Raw genomic sequence first — 12,127 nt, 5'->3', positions numbered from 1 at the left:
GATAAAGATTAGAAACGCCTATGGTTATTTATGGGAAAGGTTGGATACGCCTATACTTAAGAGACTTAAGGTTGAATTAGGGTTTTAAAATGATGATCCGACATACTTAGCTGCAGCCTCAACTACAAGAAAATGATTGTAATTAATGCTAACCACAAGATGTTACCATCTAATGAATGAAAAGAAAATTATATCAAAATAAAATAATAAAAACCATAAATACAATATAAGTACTTCAAGATACCACATATGCTTTGGGGGAAAATAATATCTAAAATGGAAAACTATCATAATTTTTAAGATCAAAGATGCAAAAAAATTATGGAGACAACCAAAAAAGAAAGAGGAAAGAAGGAAGAGGAGGAACAAACTAGATTAATCAACGGCTAAGAAACAACAGCCTATGAACAGGTTGGTTTTGATTGATTTCGATTCTGATTAAGTTGGAAATGGACCTTCAGCTGTTCCAGAGACTGTAACTGTGATCGAGCTTGGCCGACTCCATTCCAAGTTGATTCAACCAATCGCTTGTCTGAAAACTGAAGTTTAAGTTTCACCTACCCAAGTATCTATTTTGTATTTTAGTTGTCTCCCATTAAAAACTGGGCTGTTTTCCAATTTTCTTTTTGAACAAAAAAAAGTTGTCTAAATCACGCTCTAGAAGAAGTGCACCTCAAAAACTTGAAGATTTTTAAATGGGCTTCTCGCTGTTGAACAGTAAATTTAGACTGCATGGCCGTAGATCATGAGTGGATTCTTGTGTAGATGAGTGGAGTATTTCATTGCCCAGGAGAAATTGAGATGGGGATTTCATGATGGCTTCAGATTTCAAACCAGTTAGATTAGAACTGAAATGAAAATATAGTCTGTTTAGTGTTTACTGAATTACTTAAGAGAAGTTTAGATTATCATGTCTATTAATGCCTGTACTTCTGTTTCATATGCAACAGAAACTCAGGAGCTGCCTTCCATATCACTCGAGGTTTGTCAGATTCACGCAAGTTAATTTTCCTTCCATAATAGTTACAAGGCTTACAGAGTTACAGACTAGTAAGCCTGTTAATCTACTTTGAGCTCTCTCTGCAGTAATTCATTTGAACTGGAACTGCGACAAAACAGGTAATTACTGACAAAAAATTGAAGGAGACCCCATTGAACTTGCATCTTATCTCATAAATACAAGGAGGAATTTACAGAGATGAACTTAGCAAGGGATGGCATCTACAAAACGAGACGCCTCACCGTCAATATTACTGGAATCAACATCTTGAATCTGTATTAACAGTAAAACATAACTCTCTTCACATTTTCCTTGAGTGCCGGCAATGGCTTAACTCCTGACTCCCCTGCTGCCCGAGTAGCCATTGAACCATTCTCCTGCATTTCTGGCTCCAAGTAGAATCGAGCTCGAAATGCTGCTAAATGTGCATAATATGCTGGAGGAACTGCAGTCAGTAAACAATTGTGGTTAGTGAACCCACATGCACAACACAGTAAAAACACAGTAGTTGCAGACAAAGAAGGCCCAAACCCATACAAGATACCACTTGTAAGGATCAAGTAGAGCCACTACCAAGCAGCATTTAGGTTTTCTTCTAGACATTCTTAAACCCTGTTTCCAACTTAAGCAACGGTCTAATATGTGGTCCATCTATCCAAAGAAGGGAAAATCCTTGATAGGCAATGTCACACCATGATGGACTTGAAACACATGACAAGGCAAACAACAAAACATCTTGCAAGCATGGGAAGCATAGTCTCTAAGTATCAGGATCGGATTGGCTGGATCAGTGTATTTGCATCACCATCCAAATAACAATAGCTGATGACTGTCCCATAGATCCAAAACCAGCACCAAGGAGACCCCTGAAAATAACTTATTTCCCACAGCATGGCTTCTATCACCAAGAATCAGGTAGAATTTGTTGATACAGGACGTGATCCATGACTGATCCAAACCAGGATCCTGAGTTTTAAAATCTTGGTGGGCAGAAAAATAAAAAGGAAAGGTCTGCCCTCAATGTAAAAAAGTGAGAAGCCCCAACAAGAAAACCAATAAAATCATGAAAGGAAGATCACTAACTTACCAACAGAAACAGAACGTGTGCACCTTGCATATGTGTAACAAAGATTATTCGTCAATGATTGAATTCCATCTGCTGTAAAATTGTTTTCATCCCACAGAACATGGTAATGAGCAGGTCGGCTTGTTCCCTAAGAGTAGAAAAAATATACAAATAAGCGTCAAGAGAGGACATCTTTGTAAGGAACAGTATGATGTATACATGTGGACACGTGTCATGAGTTTACATGTACACCCAGGTGCTATGAAATTGAGATTTTACTACACTATCCTCCCCCAAGACATGTCATTCTCATTCACCAGTCTCATCAATCAATAGCATTGAATGTGGAGTGCATCTGTTAGGATGGGGAAATTCCAAAAAGCCAGATAATGTAACCATAGCGCACCTTTTATGTTTCCTATTTGGAGCTGAGATTCCTAACCATGCCAGGCATGTCATTCTCATTCAAGATTAGAATGGTGTTCCCATCCAGACAACAGAAGGTAGAACTTGTCCAGGCCATTGAATGTGGCAACCAGAATATTCATTAGGTAGGATGGGCAAGCCAGAATCCAGATGGGAAAGTATAGTTTATTCCCCAGCATGTGGTCCTTTTTTTGGTTCCTATAATATTTTTGTACAGTGTCAATTTCCCTTGAAACCCTCCAATTCCACAGCCCCCCCCCCCCTCCCCTTTTCTCTAAACAACAAGAAGCCTTTTCCACACTGAATGGGGTTGGCTACATGGATCCTTGCCTTCCAATCAGCTTTGCTGGAGACTATACTAGATACAAGGCCTAAGAACCTAGGCCCTCCACCCCTCTTCCAAAATAAAATATATGTATATATGTGTATGTATATATATACACACACACACATACATACATACCTCCACCTGGTTGCAGGGTTGCATGTAATGGATTATGATTCTTTTTCGGTTCAAGAATTCACTATCATTACAACAAATGTTAAAAGAAAGGATCAGCAATGGACCGCTCACAGTGGATCCAGTATCAATTACTTTGTAGATACACCTCATCTAAGTTGTGTCCCACCTTCAAATATGTTCCGTAGGATCAGATAGCATTAATCAGGTCTCACCATTGGAATTATAGACCTTATCTGACCAGCCACTGTACAGTCCTCAAGTAATTCTTCAATCTGATTCCTGGGTTTCAGTTACTTTGGTCCTCTGGTAGCCATCATATATATTCCTAGTCCCTTGACAACTTAAAAGTGATATGGTCCCCATGCATAAAAATGATAAAAACTATAGATAGAAACTACATGGTGCCAAACAGAACAGCTAAGGAGCTCACCTGAATACCAGCATGGCTACAAAGATAAAAATCAAACTCCGTTGGATGACATATCTTAGAATCAACTACAGTGCCTGGAAAACATTGAAGAGAAAGAGGCACCACTTGCTTAGATAGACATTAGTCCAAATTTATTTTTATCTTTCTTTAATGTTTATATGTAATACTTGAAACAGTTTTTATTCATACGGAAGGGCAACTTTTACCAGGTAGAATATTCCCACTCTTGTCTGTGCTGCTTCGGTCCTTGTGGTTATTAGCAAATAGTCTTGTATGATGTCGTTTTTGAACAACAATGAAAGTCACAGGAGGTTGGTAGTTTGGTTCCAGAGAGGCACAAGCCTGTTTGTGGATCAACTATTAGTATCACAAAAATTCTAGTTGAGCTTCAGTTATTGAGGGTGGAAGGACAAGTAATGTACCTTCCGAATTGCATCTAACTCATAAAGTAGAACTTGATAAAATTGCCCTTCACTCACACCATCCCTGCTCCAAATAAATCCACTTAATAAACAAAACTATGGAACATAATTGCATACTATGCTAATGTGTGCAGACATTCTTATGTGTGATGCTAATGTATCTTTGTGCACAAATGTAGCCAGCAGAGGTTAATGCACAACTCCATGCATGTTTCATCTAGTTTTGTCAATATTCAATGATGACTATTTCTTCACAGCTAAAATATCCTTGCTTTTTGTTTCACATAAAGGGAGTCAAATGCAAAAACTACTATGATGCCATATAACTAATTGAATTCAGGATCATTAAGCTCCTGAACAAAAACATGTTATAAGCGCATGCATGATGGGACCTTTATTGTTCATGGTTTGTTCAACCATGTCAGCCCCAAATATACTGGCCACAGTCATAGCATCTGACAAATTTTTTAAGTTGAATCATGTAACTTGGGCCCATGGAGATTCAAAATTAGCAGCATATTCATCATTCACTCCCATAATCTGAAACATTCTACCCATTTAGCACAATAACTATAGCTGTATTGCATATCGACACTAATGTATAGCAATGTCGAAAGCCTAATATACCTGTAGAATATAATTCTTTGAGGCTTTTGTCCAGTAGCCTTTCGAAAGGAAACCAATAGATCTCTGCATAGAAAAGTGAATAATAATATTAGAAAAATATGATTCCCATAGGAAAATGGTCATGGAGCGATTTGAGAGACTTTTAAGTACCGGATCATTCCACCACCAACCATGCCACGAACAGGGTCATGCCAAGTTTTGTACAAGTCTTGTATTAGTTCCTGTCTGTGAGCTTGAGCACAAACCAATCCTGCATATTTTGTGACTTCAGGCCAGTCCTGAGAAGCTACTACCTACAAGCAAACATTCAAGCCACATCTGTCAGCATCCAAAGAGCATTAATTTGACATTAATTTAGCAAAACACTAAGAAAAAGTTAATTAGGTGAATTGATTGTACAGCAGCAATCGAAGGACTGGAGTCTTCTCCATTCTCAGGGTGGGTAACATCTGCTCCAAATATTATGGTTGGTATGTCGCTGACCAACGGTATTCTCCACTTGATGGCATCCAAAAGAACAGTGTTTCTTCCCCCCATCTGCAACCAAACCAAATCAGCATTTTCTTACAAGGCGTAAATTGTGTAACATATAAAATCCATCGACTAGATGAGATGTCTCTAACCTTGACATTGATTTTCAGGGCCACATTAGCCAAGTACTGTTTACTTATCTTAAAGACATATTTTGTTAGACAACATTGTGATATTAAATCAAGATCCGTTTCACATATCCTCTTGATATCACCTAGCAATACAAAATGGAATACTTTAGATTTGAAACAATTCTAGTTTTCCATTTGAAAAACTAAACTCAAATATCACCACAAAATATTTTCACATACCATATAGAGAACCATTATTATCAGGTAAAATCGCCAGGAGTAGCTCCAACTCTTTTCCTTTCAGTTTGTTCATGGATGCATGGTAAACATGCTTCAAAGCTTTCTCTACTTGTTCGGGCTTTGCCATGTAGATAGGAATAACAGGCTCTGGGTTGAACTCCTACAGGAAAATACCATACAGATACAAATTAGTAAAGAAATCAGAACCTGGAGAATCAATGAAACATGTCATCAGAGACAGTCAATATCAAGTCTCAAACTGAGTAGATACTACCATGCCAGATACTTGACACATTTGAGCCAGCTCACTGCAAAACCCCCGAGCTACACTTTCTTGAACACTCCTTGAGAAGTTGATACATGTCCACCGGGTGATAGTACTCCCATTGATCATTTTCTATTTCACAAAAGGCAAGAGAACAATAAACCAAACAATAGATGTGGATGTATCATTAAAAATAAAATAATAATAATAAGATTGTAGATTGGAATGAGAAATTATACATTTCCAAATACTCCAACTCAAATTTGAGGCACATAAAAAAGGTAAATCTCACATAAATAAATAAATAAAAACTGTAAATCTGGAAAGATAAAGTGAAGACTGAAGAAGAAAGTGGGCTATAAATAGGAGGAAATAATAACATCAGGAAAGCCAAGCACTTCAAGAATTTGAACTCGATGGCAGTCTCGCCATTTCAAAATGGAGAGTTGGGCTGAGATCTTGGTGAGAAGTGGGATCTTTGATTTTTTATTTTTGAACTTGTGCCTTCATCTTGATGGGTATTAGGTGTCATCCGGACTCAACATTACTGTCTAGTCTATTTTATTTTAGCCCTTCTGAACAGACTAGTGACCTCAGATTTATGAAAAAGTAGTGTAAATGAGAGTTTAATTCAGTTCCAACGAAAATGTAAGATTTCAGCTGGCTGCAAGCTTTGGAGAACCTAGGCAAATCCCTTGTCTCGGCAAGATTCAGTTGAGATATCTGGACTTAATTGAGTTTGAAACTTCTTATATAAGGAGTTCGCTAAAGTTGGGTTGAGAACTCAACCAAGTTATTCTATTTTTTGGATTGACCTGTCATCTCGTCTTTTGCTAAACCGAAAAAAGATCAGATACCTTGAAAGTTCTTGTACCATGGTTTCAAGTTGATCATATTCTCTTAGAAGGAAGATCATGAAATGAGGATAATACAGATGCATCAAGTATGGGGCATAATATGGATATTAAGGAAACCATTCTATTGGAGATCAAACTCAACTCCTAACCAATTGGGTGCCCACAGTGAATTTTAGTTTCCAGAAACTTACTTTTCCTATTGTATTAAATTTTTTGCTAGCAAACTTTGAGGGATTGAATGTTAATCACTGTAATAAGGGTTCATGGTAGAGGTTAAAGAGTACAATCGCTACTTTATGCTAGACAAAACAAATACTGAAAACTACATATTTACCTTATTCATCATATTCCACTGACCCACTTGGGGCAAACAATCTTTTTCCTTCCCGGTATCATGATATTTAAGCTACGGAAAATGATAAAATCAGTCAGTGGTTAGAAAGACCAGAACCAAAAATCTTAGCTGAATCAGGCAGATAAATTTCATTAACTAGAGCTTTACCCAAGGAGCAGGAAGAATCCGAGCCTCAACAGAAGCAAGCCTTTCACTAATTTTGATTCCAAACTCCTTTGCATACGGATCTTGATCATAAGCATTATGTTGAACTGTCTGTGTAAATTGAAAAAATTCAGAGACAAATAAATGGTTTACTTATAGGGGGAAAAAATTGGAGGATGGGAGGCTTAGGAAAGCACTGCACAAAGTTAGCAAGCCATAGAAACGCAAAATTATAGTTGCAACTTGCAACCATTACAGATGATATATTTTAGGTCTGCTTGGAAGATGTCTAATCATAATTACATTAGCTTATACAGAAAAAAGAATCTTTTTCCTACTTGTAGTTGGATTCAGCTTAAATAGTCAAAAAGCAAAACATTTTCAGATCAGAAATACCTGCAAAATGTCATTTTCCCGAATCCTAGGTCTTTGACATGTCACTTTCAAAAGATTTGTGATTTGTTTCTCATTCAACCTTTTGGTATACCTTTGTCCCTCAACAATTTTGCAAGCCTGAGGACCACAATAGTGCAGGTACCATTACAATCAGACCCTAAAATGCATGTAACATCCTCTCCCAAAATCAATCAATAGCAAGGGAATTAGTAAATGACTAACGCTCTCACCTCCATAGGCAAATAGTTTGCCTTCTTCTGGCTCCCCACCTGAAGGCAAGGAAGATGTGCATACTGAATGGTGAAGCCATACATCTCCTGGAAATATTCAACCACAGACTTCATTGTTGAATGTTCATCAACTGGAAACCTGCCACACCATATAAACAACAACAGCGTCATCATGAAGCCTGCTTCATTTCAAGAGATTCTCAAGTGGAAACCCAGAAGGGTAAACGGTGATAAAGCTTCTGACTTCTTTCACCAATTGATATAGACGTGATTTGAATGATTATTCTATTTTAACACAGGAATTAACTCTCACCAAATTCTATCTTTCTATTTTCTATATTAAAATTTTATCAATCAATGGAAGGACCAAAATCTCTACAAAATCCACATGAACTAAGAAACCAATATCATCATGAGACAGAGCATCTTACACAAGCTCTCTAGTAGGTTGTGGTGTTATTCCAGAAACGCGATATTTCCTCCGAACATTCCCTCTATGTGTGACTTCCACCTTCACTCCTCTGAGGGCCTTTTTAACCTGGTGGAAATTTAAGAACAAAAGATATGTTATCTGAAGAGCAAGGGAGAAATAATGATTAACCTCCAACTCTAAACAAACCAATAGTACCTTTACACGGTCAGAATCAGACAATGTCCTAGACAATACGCTCTTGCCAAGCAGCTGAGCGACAAACTCAATTACAGGGAGAGGCTCAATAAATGCTGCAGATGACATATCTGTGTAATGAAAGAAAAAAAATCAGGGAAATAATAGTGTGCTTAAAAAAGAAAAAGATCCCCTCTCCTCAGAAAACACCCCCCCCCCCCCAAAAAAAAATGAAACCTTGTTACACTACATTAAGTGATTGCATCACCAACCAATATTCAGGGTTAGGCCCATCTGTGTAGGCCTTATACTCTGGTAGAATCCACACCATGACTCCACACCCTCTCCAAGCCGCGTTGGTCTTCTTATATCAGGAGAAAAGAAAGATCTTCCAACAGGACAATACCTTGAAATAGGAATTGTTGAACAAATAAGAAACGCTACAACTGTCAATTGGTAAAACTAGACATCAGCAAAATCATATATATACCTTTGGGAGGAGAGTTCTCTCAAAACAATGTCAAGAATTTGAAGAGCTTCTTGTGGAGCATCTGCTCGGTTACCGGCAAGAAACTGGCTCAAGTGATGCAAGTCTGCTCGAGCAGCAAACTTGATCACCACCTTATATTCTCTCTCTCTTCTGAAAATTGTAAAAGGTATGACACAAGTAATTACACAGTGACATTGGAAGCAAAAGGGAAACCCACAAAAAGCCATCAAGAAATGAATTAAATGAGAAGGACAGCAACACCACAGTCAAAAGTGCTCACCTGGGAGCAATGATTCCGTCTCCTTCCTCGAGAAGTTTAATTTTGAACTCCTTGGAAGTGAAGGGAAGCTTCCCTGCTGTGTATAAGCACTTTCTTCCATCATAAGCAGGCAATCTCTTTCCAAGGTCAGACTCCTTGTACAGTCTCACTAGCTCTGCCATGATGGCCCTGTTCACAGTCCTGGATGCAACTTCTGGAGTAATAGTGACCTGCACCAAAAAAAATTAGGAAAGAAGATTGAAAACAGGGGAAATTGAGGTTCAAATCCTACCCCATAGCCAGTAATTGCAACAAAAGATATAGGAAAGAAGCATTTGAGGAATACAGCTTACATCATATTGGTTCAGGTCCTCTTCTGCTAACTCTACAAAAAAATGGTTGGCTTTTACTATACACTTCGTCCCTACTTGTCCATAACCATTTCTGGGGGCAAATCTCAGAATTTTACTTGAAGATGGAAAACCCATCTCTATCTCACAGGCATGAGCTATATTCTCCATAGACCTGTCTTGAATCTCACTTGACAGGGTTCTGTCGAGGCACCCTGGAACAGACTCATGATTGAAAGCGTAGGGTGCTCTAGGAGTTGTTCGCACAACGACATCCCCTCCCTGGTAGGATTTTCGCCCACCTCTTCCTCTCCTCCTGCCTCTACTTCTCGACGAAGGTGAAGCGTGGTGGTTCGGAATATCACCCAGGATTTCTTCAGGAGGTGGGCCTTTACCATTCTGTGAAGTTTTCGGGACCTTCTTCACCGGATTCATGGTGCCCTGTATTTGGGTTTTGATAACAATGTGCTGCTCTGAGCTCTGTATTGGTCTCATGGGCATTGTGACTAAAACCGATATCCAGAAGACAAACTCGTTGTAACGAAATAACCTTCACCAAATACACAGTTACCGCTTCCTCTCACCAGTTTCAGGGAATCTGTACTGCGATTATGGAGAAAATAGTGACATGTCAGGAACGTTATTTCACTGATTAATAAGTGATGAAAACAGCAATACACATGTATAAAGAAGAAAAAATTAGCAATGCAGAGATTCGGGACCAGTATTCTGAAAAAAAGCATTACCATTCCTTTGCAAAACCCAGAACCCAAAACTATACTTCTATTTAAGAAAGCAGAGGAACCCACCGAAAACCCAGAACCGTAAAAACAAAGACCTCAACTAATACCCGTCGGGTGATCGAAGATTCACCAGAGAACAGAGGAAAAAGATACTAAACGCTCCGTAACTCCATGACTAAGAGTCAAGCTCAGAAAATAAGCAGCGGAAAGGCAAATACAGCAACCTCCCACAAATCAGCTATGTGAGTTGGGAAGACATAATAGCTGAACCTGGGTCAGAACTGATCAATAGATAAGAGAAAAGAATTTTCTCTGAATGTCTCTCCTAACAGCAAACTGACGCAAATCCTAAGGGAACAAGCAAATCAGAGAGAAGGAGGGACAGCATAACTACCCATAAGACAATATCATTCACTAGTCCAATTTAAGTTTTAACATTGCAGTAAACCATGAAGGTTTCCCACCAAAGTTCACAATCTGCCCGCTCAAAAACTGGACAGCAAGCACGAGACTGGATTTTGCTTTCCTTTCCTTTCCAACCCACCCCCTCTTTTCTTATCTCCTTCTTTTAAGTTCTACTTTACCGTTAAATGTTAATTTATGTTATCAGAAACGCATATAAATTCCACAAATATACGCAGCAGTTCCTCCTAAAAATGAAGAAGTCCAAAACCAGAACCCAGAACCCAGAACCAGCCTAAAAGCTCGATTATACGAATTCCAAAACATTGAGCAACAAAAATATCGACAAGGGAATTAGTTGAAACATAGAATAAACGTACCATCGATTCATTTACGATGAAGGAAGCAGAGAATACGATAGCTCTCATTCCTTAGCAAACGCTTATTTAATCAAAAGTGAAGAAACCCACCCAACATGGAAAAAAATGGATAATCAAAGACAACATCAAAAGAGAGCTGCCAAAGAACCAGAAGTGGTAAAAAGAGAATTGAAAGGGGAAACTAAAGCTGGGTTTGGTTGGATTCAGATAGAGACGAATAGACCAGAGGTAGCTTATGAGTATCTCACACACGCATGCAATCGCATTTGGTGTTCCATCTTTTATCACGTGTAAAAGGGTTGGAGGGCCTGCCTTCGCTTTTCAATGCTCCCTCTTTCTCTCTCTTTCACCAGTGTTGGCTTTGGACTGACCACTGCCTCGGGGACGTAACATGCGGAAATTAAAAATACCTTGTGAGAAAGACAATCCAGAGGAACTAGGAAACGATTAAAAGCAATCATACACCGAAGAAGAATAATTCGAAGTTGCAGTTCCCTCAGCATCTCCTTCCCTGCAGACCCCTCTCTCTCTCTCTCTCTCTCTGTGTCACTACTTTCAATGCATACCCAGATCAAAGACTCATGAACCCAAATGGGTACAACGGTCGGATGATCATGGGGTGATGGGTTTGGTTACTGTATTCTGCAAATTTTGCTGAGCAGAGTATGGTTTGCAAAAGTCATCATATCTAATCCGTTGGATGGTTATGGACAGTTGTACAATCTTGAGAGCTAGATCTGAAAATTCTGTACTTAACAACAGATAGTTCCTACTTCCTACACAATAGATATGCTTTAAGTTCAAATGGGATTAAAACTGGGGATAACAATAGTCCATTGCTCATTATAGCCTGGGGGCCACACTTGAATTAGGGCATCAGGGTCTAATGAAAACACAAAATCATCACCTTCCACTCTAGAGTGCGCTGTGGAGGAGGAGGAGAGCATGGGCCTGTTTTGTTTTGATATGGGCTATATATTTTGTGTGTCGAAAACAAGGTATAAGTGGGGAGATTACATGGGCTTATTTTGTTTTGTTTTGCTCTGATGTTTGTTTTATTGCTATATAGTGGACAAGGGAGGGGGATATTTGAGAGGGAGAGTTTCAAGAGACAGACTCGTTTTCCCAAGTTAGAAGAGGAGGAGAGGGCGTGTGGTGGGGCCCACATACCTTTTTTTAAAATTTTTAAATTTTTATTAATTTTTTGGGGTGTTGAATGGACCCCACATATATTGCTACCATGATTCCACCCATCTTAAAGAAGGGACTGTCTTGGGTGGTGTAGTGGTGACCCACTGAGTCCAAATCCAAGGTTCCTCCTCCTTTTGAAGGGTTCTCTCTTTTTCCTTTTTCAAAGACAGAAAAAAGCCTTG

General features: G+C 38.8%; 1 protein-coding gene across 5 annotated transcripts; it reads right to left on the bottom strand.

Annotated features, from left to right (window-relative positions):
• Positions 1-774: 774 nt before the first annotated feature.
• LOC149003365 (protein argonaute 10-like) lies at positions 775-11,520 on the bottom strand. 5 transcript variants are annotated; one of them, XM_089136685.1, is made up of 22 exons: positions 10,755-11,520; positions 9,233-9,832; positions 8,901-9,109; positions 8,621-8,770; positions 8,403-8,536; positions 8,152-8,261; positions 7,955-8,061; positions 7,524-7,662; positions 7,294-7,410; positions 6,901-7,008; positions 6,733-6,804; positions 5,551-5,673; positions 5,277-5,436; positions 5,058-5,179; positions 4,834-4,971; positions 4,585-4,727; positions 4,435-4,497; positions 3,808-3,871; positions 3,592-3,727; positions 3,386-3,459; positions 2,088-2,214; positions 775-1,445 (listed from the first exon to the last, which is right to left on the bottom strand). In XM_089136685.1, the coding sequence occupies exons 2-22, from the start codon at positions 9,728-9,730 to the stop codon at positions 1,279-1,281; spliced, it is 2,961 nt and encodes a 986-aa protein (XP_088992811.1). In that variant the 5' UTR covers positions 9,731-9,832; positions 10,755-11,520; the 3' UTR covers positions 775-1,278. The 5 variants fall into 5 exon arrangements, with proteins under 5 accessions (XP_088992811.1, XP_088992812.1, XP_088992816.1 ...); XM_089136686.1 differs by having other exon boundaries at positions 9,233-9,827; XM_089136690.1 differs by lacking the exon at positions 10,755-11,520 and adding an exon at positions 10,437-10,729.
• Positions 11,521-12,127: the final 607 nt, after the last annotated feature.

The sequence above is a fragment of the Hakea prostrata genome, chromosome 10 (assembly GCF_041222555.1).
Source record: "Hakea prostrata isolate BN-2017 chromosome 10, UWA_Hpros_2, whole genome shotgun sequence".
Classification (NCBI taxonomy): domain Eukaryota; kingdom Viridiplantae; phylum Streptophyta; class Magnoliopsida; order Proteales; family Proteaceae; genus Hakea; species Hakea prostrata.
Note: the sequence above shows the minus strand (reverse complement) of the source record. Positions and strands in the feature narration are given on the sequence as shown.

What these genes read in the sequence shown, in the direction of transcription:
- LOC149003365 (XM_089136685.1), bottom strand. Translation starts at nt 9,730, where the DNA reads ATGCCCATGAGACCAATACAGAGCTCAGAGCAGCACATTGTTATCAAA. An exon ending in TGTGTCAAGTATCTGGCATG is followed by an intron (nt 5,437 to 5,550) that starts GTAGTATCTACT and finishes ATTTTCCTGTAG; the next exon opens with GAGTTCAACCCAGAGCCTGT. An exon ending in GTTGGTGGTGGAATGATCCG is followed by an intron (nt 4,498 to 4,584) that starts GTACTTAAAAGT and finishes TTTTCTATGCAG; the next exon opens with AGATCTATTGGTTTCCTTTC.